Source organism: Mercenaria mercenaria, chromosome 8 (genome assembly GCF_021730395.1).
Source record: "Mercenaria mercenaria strain notata chromosome 8, MADL_Memer_1, whole genome shotgun sequence".
NCBI classification, from domain to species: Eukaryota; Metazoa; Mollusca; class Bivalvia; order Venerida; family Veneridae; genus Mercenaria; species Mercenaria mercenaria.
Genome location: NC_069368.1, coordinates 78,370,404 through 78,388,746, shown reverse-complemented (window position 1 = coordinate 78,388,746; position 18,343 = coordinate 78,370,404). Strand labels below are relative to the sequence as shown.

Below are 18,343 nucleotides of genomic sequence, written 5' to 3'. Positions count from 1 at the left end.
TAAAGAAAGGAATACTTGTTCAGCAGACCCAAGGGCTATTTTGCATATTTTTGTCAATTTTACGTTGGTACTTCTGCTATTGTATCGAGTTTCACATAATAGAATTTAATTAAACTCTGCACATACCTTTGGTTATGTCTACCTAATCTAAAACAAAAAGAAAATTGATAGGTCACCATATTAGATTTCGCTTAAATCAAATTACAACGAGGTGGGGTGTGGCGGGCATTTATACAACGCAGGTTGGTATGAAATGCTCTTTCAGTGTTTGAGCAAATGACTTAGAGATATATCAAATTATCAAAAGGCAGATTTCTTAATAAGCGGATTTTAAGGTGTTTCTGAAGCATTTTGATGTCATACAACGATGAAAATTTCCGCCTTTCTCCGAACAAAACCTATAGTTTACGAATACGGATGTACGGTATGGGTACGGTACGGGATTAGAAACAGCTGTGACTCAATGCAGATTTGGAGCGCCGGTATAAATTACAGACTCCAGTATATGTCGGACTGAAGCAATTTGAACTAAAAGTACTTTAAATGTATATATTTTGTAACCATGGTGATACTTACCCTAACCTTTAGTCAGTATATTATACATATTATACATTAAATGCATGCGAACATACAATAATTTGCGAATTTTTGCCGAACGCGACATTAGATAATCACTTCCGGGTATGCGCAGAAGACCGCTCCAACTCTGCAATGAGCTATATCGATTTAGGTATGATGGTATTAAATGCCTCCGCTACTATTTTCTATATAAAATTAACAACTTATAACATATTTTTATCAAGATTTCTAGCCTTTCACTTCCTGTGAGACTACCCTTGTCTTGAAGGTCTGTCTTTAGGCAATCAAAATATACCCAGAAAATATGGGGTTGACCATAATGCAGTGAAACCATGGTCACGTGACTGAGACATGTGATGAAAACGCTAATATTGCGTAGGTAGACATCAGGAAATACCTACTTCACTTTCATTTTACAAGGCAGCTTCAAATCAACTTTTGAAGCATATAACGTAGCTTAAAGTCATCTGCGGACATTCATTTTTACGATCAAGCATCAATAAAGCTTATATCTGGCATGAAAATGGCCTTTACTAGGCGGGAAAATTGCACTATATATTGATATGGACTACATTCGAGTGGACCACGGAGGCATATCCGGCTAATTGCCCCCTTCATGCCTTAGAAACACAACCAAATTGGCACGGTGTTGGGGTAAATATCGACCCTTCCGGAAAAACTGTAGCGAGCGCCTTTAAGTCAAATTATTAGTCTTAGCCCTTTTGTTTTCCTACGCTTGTACATAGAAGTAAAACACACAAAAAGCGAGATTTCGTGCTTCGCCATAGACCACAAGCTTACCGTATGATCTTTGGTATGCGACAATTTTCTTTTGTCATGCAAATTGAGCTAAACAGGGGTGACTAACTCAAAGGTCCCTTAAGTCCTAAGGTGGTCGTAACGTCACCTTTTCTTGCTCGTAGGGATTTTTTTTTATTAACTCGTAAGATACGAGTTACCTTAAGTAATGCCGTATCTTAAGGTAAAAAAAATGGTGCCTTATCTATATATCGTAAATAGATAGAAAATTGAAGAAATTAAGTTTTGTTTAAGTTTCTGATTAATTTTTCATTTATAATCTAGCTTTTCCCATTCCTGTTGTTTTTTAGATCGATATAGAGGTAATTTCCTAAATAATCTGTTGTTTTTTATTTCGTCTGTCTGCAAGGCAACTATCATTTCAAACCATATAAAGTTGCCTTAATACAAGTATTGAGCAATGGCATTTTATTTAGTAAAAAAACCATAACAGATACGAGTATTAATGAATATTTGCAAAGATCTTCAAATGACCTCAAACATGCAAGTCACTTTTTGAATTGATGGCATAAACCTTCCGATGTTCATCAAAACATTTCTTAAAATCCCAACGTGTATAGGAAATTTTCAGCCAATATAAAATAAATTGATATTTCGTATGTTGGTTATATAATACTGATACTTTCTTCTGTCTTATATCATATATTTTGCTGTGTGATTAACGCATCTATTTCGGACTCCTACTTACGAGGACATGTTTGAAGAAATATCAGATCTCGACGTTTCAGTCGTTCAATTAAGATGTTCGACATTTTAATGTAATTAGCTAGTTCAGTGATTGATAAAACATTTCTGTTGCATATGCATATCTGACACTCTGGGATACGGTCAAAATAAATGTACTTGCCTAATGCAGATTTTGGTACTCCTTAGTCCTACAGTTTAGTAAATATTTCACAACTGTCATTCATATAATAATTTCTATTGTAGACGCGCACTTTAAATGCTTACCGTGCTCAAATGTAGATTTATATCAACAAAAGTTTTACCACTATTACAACAAGAGCTGTCACAGGAGACAGCGCGCTCGACTATTTCGATGCTGGATAGTGAAACTGGGCACATCTGAGGAAACTAGAGCTGTCACTAAAGTGTTTAATGACTCCAATTGTGGATGAAGATATTGCACAATAGTCTGAGTCTATGTCAAAAATATCAACTTAAAGTAATAAGAGAGGTAAAGATAAAATGTATCAAAACACTATATAAATATATCCTAAGCAAAAAGGGGCATAGTTCATTAAATATTGGTGCCAGAGTTATGCAGCTTGTGTCATATAGTGTCGGTGATGATGTTGAACAACTATTTTAAGTCTGAATCAAATCCATTCAGTAATAACAGAGACAGAGTGAACGTGCATCAAAACTTTAACCTAAAATTCTAAGTAAAAAGGGGGAATAATTAATGAAAAATTGGTGCCAGAGTTATGCACCTTGCGTCATATGGTGTGGGTGATGATGCTGAACAACTATTTTAAGTTTGAATCAAATCCATTCAGTAATAACAGAGACAGAGTGAAAGTGCATCAAAACTTTAACCTAAAATTCTAAGTAAAAAGGGGAAATAATTCATGAAAAATTGGTCCAGAGTATGCACTTTGTGTCATATGATAAGGGTAATGATGTTGAACAATTGTTTAAGTTTGAATCAGATCCATTCAGTAATAACAGAGATAGAGTGAAAGTGCATAAAACTTTAACCTGAAATTCTAAGTAAAAAGGGGAATAATTCATGAAAAATTGTACCAGAGTTATGCATCTTGTGTCATATGATGTGGGTGATGATGCTGAACAACTATTTCAAGTTTGAATCAAATCCATTCAGTAATAACAGAGGTAGAGTGAAAGTGCACCAAAACTTTAACCTGAAATTCTAAGTAAAAAGGGGGAATAATTCATGAAAAAATGGTGCCAGAGTTATGCACCTTGTGTCATATGATGTGGGTGATGATGTTGAACAACTATTTTAAGTTTGAATCAAATCCATTCAGTAATAACAGAGATAGAGTGAAAGTGCATCAAAACTTTAACCTGAAAATCTAAGTGAAAAGGGGGGATAATTCATGAAATATTGGTGCCAGAGTTATGGACCTTATGTCAGATGATGTGGATGATGATGAGGAATAAGTATTTCAAGTTTGAATCAAATGCATCAAGTAATTACAGAGATAAGTTGAAAAAAGAGAAAGTGCACCAAAACTTTAACCAAGGTGGGGACATGAAAGACGCCGACGCCGACGCCGACGCCGACGCCGGGGCGAGTAGGATAGCTCTCCTTATACTTCGTATAGTCGAGCTAAAAAGTGGATGAAAGGTTAACATAATTTGATATCCTTTCATGATCCTTTCATGATTCAGACACGTTAGTAAAGAAATTTTAGTAATCTTCAAAAGATTTACCAGATATAATACTGAATCGAGTTTCACGGTGAGGATGCTTACTCCGGATATTGCCATTAAGTGATAAGGTATTTTCCGTAAACGTGATTATTTTTTGTCAACAAGGTAAGTAAAACCCCAATTTACTATTGTATTATACTATTACAGAAGAAAAGAGCATTACTTTTAATAACTAGATACTGTGTATATGCTCTCACAAGCGTAAAATGAGTCAATCTTAAAGGTGGTCAATCACATTTAATCAACATTTAATGACATTTTTTACTTTTTGTATATTCTGGTAGAGAATTATCTAAGGAACAAAAAGACCGATTACATAGAGTTAGATTCCTATTTGAAATGTATATTTCATTATTTTTATAAAATTTTGTAATTACTCCCCTTTAATTGAAAGTATATAAAAAGCTGGGTATTTCTTTTTATTTCGATACAATGTTTAGTTTTACATTTGCATTTGATAGATATATCAACTATTGAACAATCTGAGCCAAAATGCAAGTTTTAAAGCTGTGTGTAGCTTCTGAATTCATTTATTTCCAATCTATCTTTGTTACACAACTAAGATTAGCAAAGGGAGGTAATAATAATTTTTCAAACTTGCGTTTTTAATGAATTCCATCTAAATACATAATTTTTAATACAAATATATTACAATATGTCTAATATTTATACATTTCCTTAGGCAAAGTATGTTTATCAAATTTATACTTATGATAAAATAACTCTATCTTGGTTGGGCAACCAGGATATGAAAATGAAATTTTAAAAATACCTCCAGTGAAAATCTAATTTGTATTAAGTGTTAAGTGAACATAAATGAGTGTAAATGTTCAGATGCTAAAGTTTCGAAAAAATCCGTTACATGGCCAAAATCTGATTATCCACCTTTAAGTAGAAATGCTTAAATTTGTGATAAAATGGCAAGTTTATCATTTGATAAATGCATGCCGTAAACACATTTGTCCTGATACCATAACCTATTTGCATTGTAGGAAAAATCTGAATCGTACGATTTATTTAGTTACATTCAAAGAAAAAATGTGCAAAATTTCAGCTTTGTAAATGTTCAAATCACGGAGAAATCGGTGATAAATGAGCGTCGATAGTGTACTGTGTATTGAGTTTTCAAAGTAATATTTGTACTGTGTATTGCAGTTTGGTGTACTGAGTATTGATATTGAAAAACGTGCATATTTTCAGCATTGATGTTCATAAGATAGACAAGGCATGTAATTCCATTGGCCCAAATGATGGAATGCCTTTTTCTGTTTTCTGAACACTGATATTACAACTTACAGTTAAAGCGGCATGCCAATAGTCACTCCGAGGAATTGTCTCTAAAGACCAGCCATTGCCGAGTAAAGACCCAGCCACAAGTTCTGCCGTGAAGTTTTATAATAATGTAACACAAGATATGATGACGATAAGTGTGGAAAAGGTCTCCCCTTATAAGAAGAGCAAACATGAAAATATGTTATCCTTTTGCCTTCATACTACAAAGAGACATACACCTTGGTCAATAGACGATCTTAATCGATTATGGTGTCAATAGTTCAAAGGTCAAGGTCGTAGGGGCCTTGAACATTTAAAGTGGTTTCTCCTCAATAATCTTCGACTCATAGACTGTTTTGTTGCTAACAGTGACAATTTACCTGTTATATAGCTGTGCACATTTTGAGACATTTAATGATAGTGAATTGGATATATACAGGTAATCATTTATTTGTTCTACTTCCAGCTAAAGTTGATCGCTCTAGTTCAGTTTTTAAGCCCAAGCAGATATGTTTGTCGGCACATAGTGGCACCAAAATCCGAGAGAAAAACAATTAGCTGAAAGGTTTCCGTAACCGTCAACATTTCATCTCCTGTTTAGTATTTAGTATGTAGTTTAAATGTTCGCTTTATACGAAGAACATAACTTTCTCGCTGGTCCGTCTGTGTTAAAACTGAATTATATATTTTCAACCAGATTATAACGCCCAAACCTTAAAAATTTAGTGCGCGGCACAAGATAGGAATTCACTCATCAGCATCTAAGCAGAATGGTTTTATTTATTTATATTACACTGTATATAACACTATTTAAATCTTTTAATGAAAGAAAACAAACTTTTTTTGATTTCTAATAACTATTATTCATTTTCTAATTGAAAGACTTTATTTTTTTTTTCAAATGACTCCGGCAAAATTAAGAAAAAGAGATGCGAGCATCTCAAAACATGATTCGTTAAAGCAATATTTTCTGAAGTGTTTTAGACTGACATTTTGTAGAAGTCGACAACTGATACCGTTTTGCTATATCTGAATGTTTTAAAGTGCCTTTACAAGTTTTTAATTCAACTTGGCCTTGTGATATATGTTTCAACAGCCAGGTTTGCAGTTTTCTATCGGTCAAGTAGGCTATTTTGATACACGGGTTGACCCATGAAGACACTATATTATGTATGTACAGTGTATGTTTTTTTTTTCAAATATTACTCACAAAATGGCACAGAAATACTCAGAAAATACTTATTTACTGTAATAAAAGTCAGAAAGTCTGTTTTAGCATAGGTGTTTGAAGCTCTATCAATGAAATATATGTGCAGGTTAGATCTCTTGAAGAGTATATTACGTGGGTGGGATATGGGAATGCATATATTTATTGATACAGCTTCAAGCGCCTGTGGTTTTAGATAGATTAGGGGAGAGAAATCTTACTACTTGACTTAAATTCTGTAACAAGATTTACACAATTTTCTTCTTTCTTCTAGTACCAAATAATGCATATAAATCATAAGCGTAGTTGGTTGTGATGTTGTCTCAGGGCAGCGGCTATAACAAGGTTGTATGTTCTAACTAAATAAATGTGTCTCCCCCCCCCCCCTCCCCCCCTGCCTCACTTCCCCCCCCCCCCCCCCCACCTCATTCGAGGGTTGCTAAACAAATTAGACGTCTTTATACTAAAATGAAGCAATATAAAGGATGACATGATTAAGATTCACAATCTTTCTAGAATGTAATAAATACACTGCAAACTGTCTGAGACGTTATCCCCCTTCGAAAATAGTAGCACGATTCGGGCGTACGTTGATATACCCTGCTAAATTTCTAAAATGGACTAGTCCGTCATTCAATTTGGACAATACCACTTATTATTCAAATGGGTGTTCACTGAAAATTTACTGACTGAAAAGCGAACAGTGCAGACCATGATCAGCCTGCACGGACTAGTCTGCGCTGGTCGCGCGGGCAGAATCTCTTGCCGCCAGCAGGCTAAAGGTTAAGGAAATTTACATTTATTTTGCATCAATCCACAATCAGTTGTGTCATTAGAAGACTGCAAACAGTATCAACCCGAGTGCCCTATAACTTAGTTTTGTATTTCGCATTATACTTCTACACATTTCGTCTATTTCCGTCTAGAGATTCGAATAAAAAAATCATGTGACTCATCAAACCATAAAATAACATGCTTTTATCGATTCAGTAATGATCTTTACCGTCAGAAAATAATGCGTTTTAGCTTGACATACATTAAACCAAAAGAAATTAAGATGTTGAAAGTTGTATCAGAAAAAAAATGTAGTCATAATGGTACGTAAACTGTTAAAAATATCAAAAAGTGTTTACTGCAATTTCAGTGCAAATGAGACTGTGATGTAGTTTTGATGTTTTATATACGTTGCTACCTGTTTAACACAAAAAAAAATGAAATTGTGATAACGCATTATGTGTATTGATATTGTTGATCACTTTGTCCACTTCCCCAGTTCTTGTATTATTCTTATATGAAATATATCAATTTAATATCAAACTGTACGCCAGTGAGAATATCGAGACAGCTCTTTGAGTGAACGAAACATTTATTAAAATCATATTAACATTGGCTTAGAACAGAACTCAATACTGCTGTTATAAATGATATCTGTTATTAATGGAATTATTCCACGGATGCTTGTAATTATTTGTCTAGCTGCCTAACAGATTAAGTTGTTTAGTGAAAGAACTTTTTCGTTTGTTTCTTTGCCAAAACATATTGTACTAGAGGTTTCCACATATAATACACTGTGACTGACAAACCACCTAGCAGGATGAGTGCTATCATTAATTAATATCTCGTACATGTTAACAGACAGGTATAGCTAGTTAATATTGTCTGTTTTGCTGTTTGTTGATGTGTGTTGTAGGTTTCAGATGTTTTGTGACGATTTACCTGTTTCACAAGGCTTTATTGTGATGTAATATTGGATATATACAGGTAAATATTTATCTCTTCTATCTTTATATAATATTCATGTCAAGTAATAACTCTTCATTCTGATTCATTGTCTATTTTAACTTGAGTCGGTATTATAACAGTAGAGTCATAGCATATTAGTCGTGACTTTAAGAAAAACAATTTTCGCCTTCTGGTCTAGACTTGACATTTCTAGATTAGTTCAATGTGAACAATCAGCATTATTTGCTCGCTCGCTCGCTTGTCCGTCCATCGGTCTATCTGTTTTCAGCTGATTTAATATACTCAATCCAGTTTTAAATTTTCTACACGGTAAATAATGTTTTGGAGGGTCTTTTATGTCCAGTATTTTCTCAGATTTGTCTCACTCTGTATATTTGACAATATAGATGAAAGCTTACAATCATTACAATGAGAAGATATACCCCTCAATAGAGTCAATATTTATTGCTAGTGTATAAGAATATAAAAAAGGTATTTGAATTTCCTTAAATTATAGATGTACTATGTTACATTATGACTATAACCAAGATAAATAACAGACAATATCAGAGAACTTAATAAAAAAAAACAAACAAAAAACAGTGTTAGTATCTACTTCTTAATGCTTTGATAAACAATATATCATAACTGTAAATGTCAAATCCTGTCCTGCAGTTTCCATGACAAGTAAACTAAATCGATATGTTGCAGAAATAAACTTTCACCACGAGATCGTTTTGAGGTTTCCTTTCTTATATATTCATGACAACGATACTGTGCGACGTTTAATGTGACGAACGTCGCAATATTACCAAGTCTTGTTTTAAACTAAAAAAAAAAAGAAAAAGATAGAGACGTGTATGCTATAACCCTGTCGTTGGCAATCATGCAACTGCGTGACCTGTTCTTAGCTGTTTGGAAGAAATGAAATAGTTCGATAAAAAAATAAGCTTTTTCATAAAATTGCACTATATCAGAATGTACTTCGAAAAATGAGTCCATCATTATGCAAAGTAAAAAAGTGCAATTACTTTGTAAATAATAAGTTAAACAATATGATAAAACTCTTTCTATGCAATTTTCTTTTATACACTTATAGTCAGTAGAATATGTTAAAATGCGTAAATTTTACAGTAAGAAAATAAAATTTAGCTTTTCCTTTAATCGCATTTGAAGTATTCTGATTTTATTCTATACGTTGCTATCTGTTTTCAAATAATGAAGTTTTTACATTATTTTAATGGACGTCCCTTTAAAATGGCCTTTATTAACATGTTTGGACTTTTTTTTATCGAAACTTCATAGTTTAGTATAAATCCAGTGTTTTCAAATAATTTAAAAGCATTGTGGACGTTATAAATTTAACAAACACGTATTTCCATAATTATTTTGTAATAGATCCAAGGTATGTTGTATTACTCCCAGACCGCAGCCTTGTAGAGGGCTGATAAGACTGATCTTGGATTAACTACAGGACCGTGGTCATGATGAAATCTGACAATTTTAGTTTAAAATATATGTCAGTAAGAAATTCTCACTTGCTCAGAAACATTTGCGTTACATAGTCACGTGTTTATTTGTAACATAAAAGAAACGCACTTCTTATGAAACTGTAATTCGACGAGAATATGAAAAAAAAATCTATTAGCTTTGAACGCAACATTTATGAAACTTATATTAACAATGGTTAAGTGGAGTACGGTAAGAATTAAATACTGTCTTTATAAATGATATTTATGAGTGATGGAACTATTTCTCGGATATTTTCTAATTATTTTCTACCTACCAAACCAATTATGTTGTTTATTTAAAGAACATATTCCTGATTCTGTGCCAGCATCAGAGCTGCCACATATAATACAGTGTGACTGACATATTGCCCAGCAGGAAAAGTGCTGTCATTAATTAACTTATCACATTCATGTTAGCATACAGGTATATCCTAGCTTGTTAACATTGTCTGTTCTGATAGTTGTAGGTTCAAAAATTGTGTGACAATTTACCTATACATTATACAGCTAGAGTTTATTGTGATATTGTATTTGACGTTTACATGTAATTACTTAATATATTTATTTTCATATACAATTGTTTATTCTGGTGCCTGCGTTGCCGAGTGGTTAACGCGGATGCCTTCAAATCACTTGCATCAGACCACAGTGAGTTTAAAACTACGAAGTAGATTTCTTTCATGTGCGGGAGCCTTCCAACTGGCTTATGGAAGGTCAGTGGCCTACCCAAGCGCCCGCTCGAGCCTTGATAAGAGGGGCATCTGCGATGTTGTTTCATCACCCAAAGTAGGAATATTACATGAATGATGTCGGTGTGATTAAAGTCCCAACGAAACTGAGTGTTAGTTGTGATTCAAAATTGAAACGGATTCAGTACTAAAGTAAAATTCTTAACATTTTCTATTTCTATTTCTGTGTTTTATTCAAAGGTATATCATTACGCTAAATGTCATAATCGTTGAAATAAGACCTGTTCTGCGGAACTTTGCTTGCATTTCCATGACAATAATACTAAATCGATATGTTGCAGCAGCGATTAAAGGGGCAAGTCTCTAGATGTATAATACAGGTTTTACCGCATGACTCACGCAGTAGATGGTCACTGCTTTTAAGTTTCAATGTGAACTCAATGAAATACATGATATTAACTTCTTTTATTTATTCTTACGTAAAAAAAAACTACTTTTTTCTCTGGATCCGAACATGTATTGACGGGAGAAATATCTTCGTGTCATGTTTTTATTAGCTCACCTGCTCAGGTGAGTTTTTGTGATCGCTCGATGTCCGTCGTCCGTCGTCTGTCGTCTGTCTGTCAACATTTAGCTTGTGTATGCGATATAGGCTGTATTTTTCAACCGATCTTCATGAAATTACGTCAGAATGATTACCTTGATAAATTCTAGCCCAGTTTCGAAAATGGGTCATCTGGGGTCAAAAACTAGGTCACTAGGTCAAATCAAAGAAAAACCTTGTGTATGCGATAGAGGCTGTATTTTTCAACTGATCTTCATGACATTTTGTCAGAATGATTGCCTTGATGAAATCTAAATCAAGTTTGAAAATGGATTATCTGGGGTCAAAAACTAGGTCACTAAATCAAATCAAAGAAAAACATTGTGTATGCAATAGAAGCTGTATTTTTCAATTGATCTTCATGAAATTTGGAAAGAATGATTTCCTTGATAAAATCTAGGTGAAATTTGAATATGGCTTATCTGGGATCAAAAGCAAGGTCACTAGGTCAAATCAGAGAAAAATATTGTGTATGCAATAGAGGCTGTATTTTTCAACTGATCTTCATAAAATTTGGTTAGAATTATTGCCATGATAAAATCTAGGTCGGGTTTGAATATGGATCATCTGAGGTCAAAAACTAGGTCACTAGGCCAAAATCAAAGAAAAACCTTGTGTGTGCGATAGAGGCTGTATTTTTCAATAGATCTTCAGGTCAGTAGGTCATATCAAAGAAAATACTTGTTTAAACTCAAGATACCACATTTTTGGTCCAATCTTAATGAAAATTGGCCAGAATATTTGTTTCCATGAATTGACTAGGTCAAACATTTTTATACTGTTATGGTGTGTTTCTCAGGTGAGCGACCTAGGGCCATCTTGGCCCTCTTGTATGCAAGAATAGCAACAATGTTTGTTTTGTGTATCAACGTCCAAAACGCCATTGGGATATGTTAGTGAAATCAACTAAACACTCCCGCGGGCTTCTGCAGACGTTAATACACAAGACAAAGGGTGTATTACCCCTGTACAATTTCTAATAACAGTAACTATATTTCGGAATGAAGGACATGAATTTAGAGGAGTGTCCCTTTAAACATGGTTACACTCAAAGCATTTTATAATTGTTATGAATTGTCTAAAATATAATCCTGAATAAGAGGGCCGACAGAAGTGATTGTATGATATGTAAACACTAAACAGCTGTGAGATTTAAGTTTAAAATTGGTGCAGATTTCTCAAAAGGACAGTACCATTAACTGTTAAAAGGGGTGCACAAAAAAAAACATACTGACTGAATGGCGAACAGTGCAGATCATGATCCGACTGCATGGATGTGCAGACTGATCATGATCTGCATTGGTCGCAAATACATAATCAATCGTTAAATACATGTACAGTGTATTGGTTTTGCAACAGTTTTTCAAAGTAATTTATCTAGCGTATTATGCTGAGGTGTAAATACGGTGGAACTCGTCTGGCAGAACTTCATGTCACTTCGACACAACTGAAGTTATAGTACGTTAACAGACAAAAAAGCACAGGACATTACAAAATCCTCGAGATAGCAGGAATTTCAATATAAGAAAATTCGAGACACTAAGTTTAAGCTGGGACAAAGTACATTCCTTTATTGGATTGCTGTCCTGTATATAGAAGAAGAGTACGAAAAAAACTGTTAATACAAAAGAATTTATGCGGATTATGTATCGAGCACGGTCCTTTGAACACTATAAGTATTTTCAGAGACCACAGATTAAAAAGTACATGAAACTTACTGTGAATACCTCGGAATAAGATACGGCCCATTTCGCTCTAATCAGACTTTTGTATACAAACCCAAGAAGTAATAATATGAAATAAGGCAAAGCCTCAATCGGGAATCGTTACAGTCCATCAGCTTGCCCAGAAATATTCGTTTGTATCAATTTAAAGGTAGATATTGGAATAAAAAACAATACTGCCCATATTTGTACTGATGTGCAAGACATTGCGGTTCGGACAAGTTATGTGGACGCTTATTACGCACAAGGAAAATCTTATTCTTCCAAAAAATCCTAAGTCAGACGCTCTGTGCACGTGCCTGAAGACCACATTTTTTAAGTAGATAGTACATCTCATTCTGTATATATCGCATGTTACCGTAGAGCGATTGATCCCGATTTTCGTCGCGAAGAAGCAACGAAAACCGGTAGGATCGATTCCCTATTATTTTCAAAGTTCTTTTTCCTGCATTCGCTTTATTTAGTTATACATTTTGACAAAATTTGCTACAGATGGTCTAAGTTTAAAGCTGGCTACAATTATTGAGTGAGAATCAAACCCCGAAAGTTGCGATTGAAGTGATCTTAACGTCATCCTCATCTACGACGTCTGACAGACAAAGTATCATGGTTTCATTTTATAGTAGTGATTGATCCGTCAACTTGGCGAAAGTTTGGAAAGCCAAATGTTTGGAGATCTTAAAAGGTTTCAACCCTCACTTAATTCGATATGTCCTTTACGACTTTATGACAACGATGCACTTTCTCTTTAACTCTTCTGTCATTTTATGAAGTTTTAACAAAATCCCTTCAATATATTTCATGCTCCGTATATGCTAAAGTGTAAAGAGTAAATTTAATAAAGGGAAATAATTCAAAAAGTTAGCAACATAAAGTTTCAGTTCTTGTACGATGTTTAGTCTCCCTATATCGTCTGTCATTGTGTGATGTTTTGATAAATTCCCTTTATGCACTGTAGAAAAGTGGTAGGCATAAATCAAAGAAAGGTAGTTACTTGACGGACAGATGGACACCATAACCATATCCGCCCCTCGCCATCCAGTGGGGAAGTAGAAGTATGATTTTAGGTAAATAAATGTTAAGACAATATTGACAGATTCACAACGATATCATAACTTAAATGAATATATCTTGAAATTGATTGTAATACATCGTAACATAACCCATACGTTAAATCTTTACTTCGTTGATGCACCAATACATATCTCACTAGCAACCAATACGTGTATAAATACACACAAGTGCTTTGAACTTCTAGTCTATATCAATGGTTTATCGTGTGACTAACGCACAGATATTTTCATTTACAACAAAAACTGGAAGTACTTTCTTTGTTTATTATTGCTTATCAATAGGATTGAAAAATGCATTGGGTATTAAATTCGTATACTTTGTTGCTGCATCAAATTACACGCCCAAGTAAAAGAAAATACAAACTTTCGCGGCATACTGACTTTGATGATTCCTATAGGATACGAAATTGTAAGAAACAATAAAGAAAGCAAGTGCTGATAATGAAAATAAAACATGTCACTACATAAATACAGTCAAACCTGAACACGGAAACCATGTTTAGGAGAACCAAACCGTGGTCTTTGTGTGCAGGTGTTCTTCGCGTACATTTGATACTCATACATTTACATTATCAGATATTTAATATGCAGACGATTTCTACATGTTATTTCACCTGTGAAACAAAGATTGTTAGATTATTTATGAAGTGTGCAGTATGTATAATTTCTGACTTGATATGGTCTAATTGTTATTTCAGAATGACCTTGTTGCCTTCAGAAGCTCATAAATTAACAGCATAGAAAGACGAGGCGAGATGGCCGCTGTGGAGATATTCAACGTCAGCCTTGACGGAAGTTCATCAAATGCAAGTGTTCATGAAAACTTAACTGAGCTTTCAATTGACGATGTTTTGCATCTGACCATAGCTCCAGTAATTATAGTAGGAAAATATGTACATCTCGTGTGGTATGCAATAGGTTTCATTGGAAATGTAATTTCTGCGAAAATTTGGAACGTACCACGCATGTATGAAGTGTGCTCATCCGCACATTATTTAGTGACAATATCGGTGTGCGATATAATATGCCAGATTTTGCACGTGTTCTACTACATGAAGTTTTACTGGCGAGTTTATCTTTTTGATAAACCTGAATTATGTGAATTCTGGAGCATAATGTACATGATTCCTTTGTATATAAGTGAAATTCTGGTACTCGGCTTCACCGTTGAGAAACTAGTATCTCTACGCAATCCATTTAGAAGCGGCTGGTTTTCTAGAAATAAACGTGCTCCAAAAGAAATAGTTTGGATTGTTGTTTCCGTCACAGCATTTTCTTTGCCTCAAGCATATTTCTGGAAAGTGGACAATAAAGGGTATTGTGACGACAATAGACACGATGACGTCATGGAGCACCCCATCTGGATCTGGCTCACAGAATCGTTTATTTATCTTGTCATTCCAACGACTGTAGTTATTCTAAACTTCATTATAATTCGTACAGCTAAGCATTCCATAATCCGTGTCAGACATGGATTGAGTAAACAGGTTCATGTGAGAATTGCAGAAAGACTGCGAGAGTCCACTGTAGTTTTGTTACAGCTATCATTTTTCCGCGTTTTGACGCTGGTTCCCGCGGCTGTGGTGGAGAATCTTCAACAACTGGACTACTTTAAGCCCTTAAAATTACCTCCAGTATATACTCTTCAGGAGGTCTGGGCAAGCGAGAGATGGAACAGATTTATAATTTACTCGGCATTTTCCTACAGCTTATGGACCATCTGTGCCTCTAGACTGGCATTTAGTGTCATTATCTACTGCAAATCATCTTCTCATTTCAGATACGAAATTAAAAGAATTTACCATCACATCATCAGTGAGGCGGGGACATTTATTAGAAGAAGGCTGAATTATAATCAGATAGTTCGATCTGATGAGTAAACAATAGGCTTGCTGGTACAGCGTTCGGCTCTTGTTCGAAGATTCGAATCCCGCTATTGGCGGTTTTCTCGGTCGGTCCCCTTCTTACGGCACAAGCACTGGTCAGGGCTAGAGGGAACAACTGTCAGTTTTACCAATATATCTTTTTAAGACTTTCAAAAACCCAGGCGTAAAGCGAAAAAGTTCATATATTTGGTGTTAAAACATTTTGCCGTCTGACTCTTCTCCGATGCGATCAATGTCTATTTCAGACAGTTCTTAAGGAAAATGCTAACTAAACGGATTATTGTTTCAAAAGAAGTAGCTTTTAATATAATTTAACTTTTGACTCTGAACAAACCTTATTTATAAATATGCTTGAAAAATATCTATACACACATGTATTACATTCGAGTAATTTGTGTCTCTAAATTTGTTTTAATATGGCTGGCAATTTCTCCGGCTTCCATGTGACGTAAACTATATGAAGTCCTTGGAATACTATTCAGTTAAGGCCCTGCACTGTTGTCCTAATGATACGGGTATGTAAAATACCTAACCTTACAAACAAGACTATGTGTTTGTGTGTCTCTCTATGTTTATGTATAGTCGCAGACGGTTACCCATTATCCTAGAATTTGGAGGAATCTGCAAGACACAGCAGAAATGTCACTGGCTCATATGAGAGTCACGTGTAAAGTAAGACTGTTATTTGAATAAAAGTGGGCAACTTGAGCTCTGTGTTAGGGTACGAACTTGTAAGCCTTAATGACATATAATAGTCTACTATCTTACCACAACAATACACATCAGTTCAATAGGTTTATGTATAGATCGTTGGCAGTTATTAGAATATGCGTACAACACTTTCTCGCTCTTATAAATGCGCATTCTTCACCTTGACATCGTGAAATACCTAGTCCTTACCTATATTGCCGATAAAATGCTCAGGCTTACACTGTAGTCAGTGACTATATATACTCTACAGACGGTGAAATGCCAAGACTTACATTGTACATAGCTAAAGCTTACTCTATAATCTGTGAAATACCCGAGCTTACCCTGAAGTAGGTAAAATGTAGATTTACCTTATATATAGTCAGTGAAATGCCAAGGCTTACCTTGTAATTGGTGAAATGTCCGAGTCTGCATTATATTCAGTGAAATAACCAGGCCTGCCAAATCATAGCCTTCATTTGCCGGCAATATGCCAAGGCTTTTTCTAAAGCAAGAAAACTACGTGTGTAATTTAAGTTATTGTGAAGTAATTCTGGAGGAATATTGTATGAGGTTATGTTGTGGTGAGCGAACTCGCAACCTCCTAATTGTGTGGCATGTATTTCATTCCGACAAAGTAACCTTTCTTTAATTATAACCATACCGTTATATAAGAAGGTAAATGACCATTTTGTAAAAGTAAACATAGAAAAGACGTGGAAATTCTATGGAAACCAAGATTTTTCAAAATTCAAACCAAATTAAAGAAATAAAGTTACGTCTAAGGAGCCTTTTCTCTATTTCCCAGGTATTTAATGTGGACGTATTGGTAGAGGGCTAAGACGCTTTCCTACGGAGTTGAAGGCGCCGGGTTGGATTCCTAGCTACTTCCATTGCGGCGTGTCCTTGAGCAAGGCACTTTATCACGTTTGCCCTAGTCGACCAAGCTGTAAATGGGTACCAGTATACATAACCATGACCCAATATATAGCCCTATTCTAATTCTTACTATAAGTTACCTAAAGGCGAAGTTTCATTTTAATATATTAATCCAAACTAGAGCTTTAGTTTTAGTAAAATCGACATTGGTTCCGTTTAATCCATATGAAAACTTAAGGTATAGATTGATGTAAGCTCCCTATATAATATCCAAAGTTTCATTTTAAAATCTCAGTCCAAACTTACGTTTATGAGTGGGCATGCTTGTTCACCTTAACTGACCAATAGACTCAACGACAGTCGAATAAGCAGGCTTTTAATTTTGAAAACCTAGTTCAAAAGTAGCACACTATCTGGAATTTATATGTGTTTCCCTATGTTTGTGCGCTGTGGCTATGATTGATAAGCAGTCACAGCTGTGCAGTGCAGGGTAATGAAATAAATCGGAATAAAGCAAATAAAAGCATATGTTCTATGATGTACGACCTAACATAACAAACAGAATTATTGTTTTAACATGTAACAATTGCATCAACTCGTAACATGATTGGTTTTAAACCCTCCACGGAAATAACCACACGACCGCGTTGTAAGTGACTGGAACAATTTTTCAGGGAAGCAGACTACATGTATAAGGATTTGGGATTAAATGCGATTGTTTCAGCAGTATTTCAGGCAGTTAATTCACGCGGTGTCTGTACAGACTTATTTCAAGTCATTTACTACTTTTCTAAACATAAATCAGAGGCAGCAGACGATGAACATTTGACGTTCATTTTCGTGCATGGCCCGTTAAAGTATTTTTTGTTGTTGTTTTTATTAACTTGATGGGTCCGTCGAATTTTTATGTTCAAGTAAAACATGTAAATAAACGTATTTTTTATAAAAAAATTGTAATAGATCTAAAGCCGAGTCCACAGGCCGAGTGCTAATACAACTGTACAGGGCCATAGCGAAAACCCGTTTTTAACAATTTTATTACATTATCATTTTTAAACGTTTTAAATCAAGTACAGATTAATAACATACAGGTTATATCATGTATAACATATTTTTATTTTCCAACTCTTGTTATCTTAATCTGTAAAAGACTGGCACTTAGTCTTACACCGCAAGTCAACGAGAATATGAAAAAAAAGCCTATTTGCAAACATCTTTATTAGTTTCATCATGATCAACAATTAGGTAAAATTTGTCGTCTAATCGGTAAAATTATCCCCCTTGAAAT

The 18,343-nt window shown here is 34.7% G+C and overlaps 1 protein-coding gene across 4 annotated transcripts; it reads left to right on the top strand.

Moving 5' to 3' along the window:
* Positions 1–7,607: 7,607 nt before the first annotated feature.
* LOC123566007 (uncharacterized) lies at positions 7,608–16,966 on the top strand. Of its 4 annotated transcripts, XM_045359819.2 has the most exons (3): positions 7,608–8,038; positions 10,153–10,391; positions 14,299–16,966. In XM_045359819.2, exon 3 carries the CDS (start codon positions 14,356–14,358, stop codon positions 15,478–15,480), a length of 1,125 nt encoding a protein of 374 aa, XP_045215754.2. In that variant the 5' UTR covers positions 7,608–8,038; positions 10,153–10,391; positions 14,299–14,355; the 3' UTR covers positions 15,481–16,966. The 4 variants fall into 4 exon arrangements, with proteins under 4 accessions (XP_045215754.2, XP_045215753.2, XP_045215755.2 ...); XM_045359818.2 differs by lacking the exon at positions 10,153–10,391; XM_045359820.2 differs by lacking the exon at positions 7,608–8,038 and having other exon boundaries at positions 8,071–10,351.
* The last annotated feature ends 1,377 nt before the right edge of the window (positions 16,967–18,343 follow it).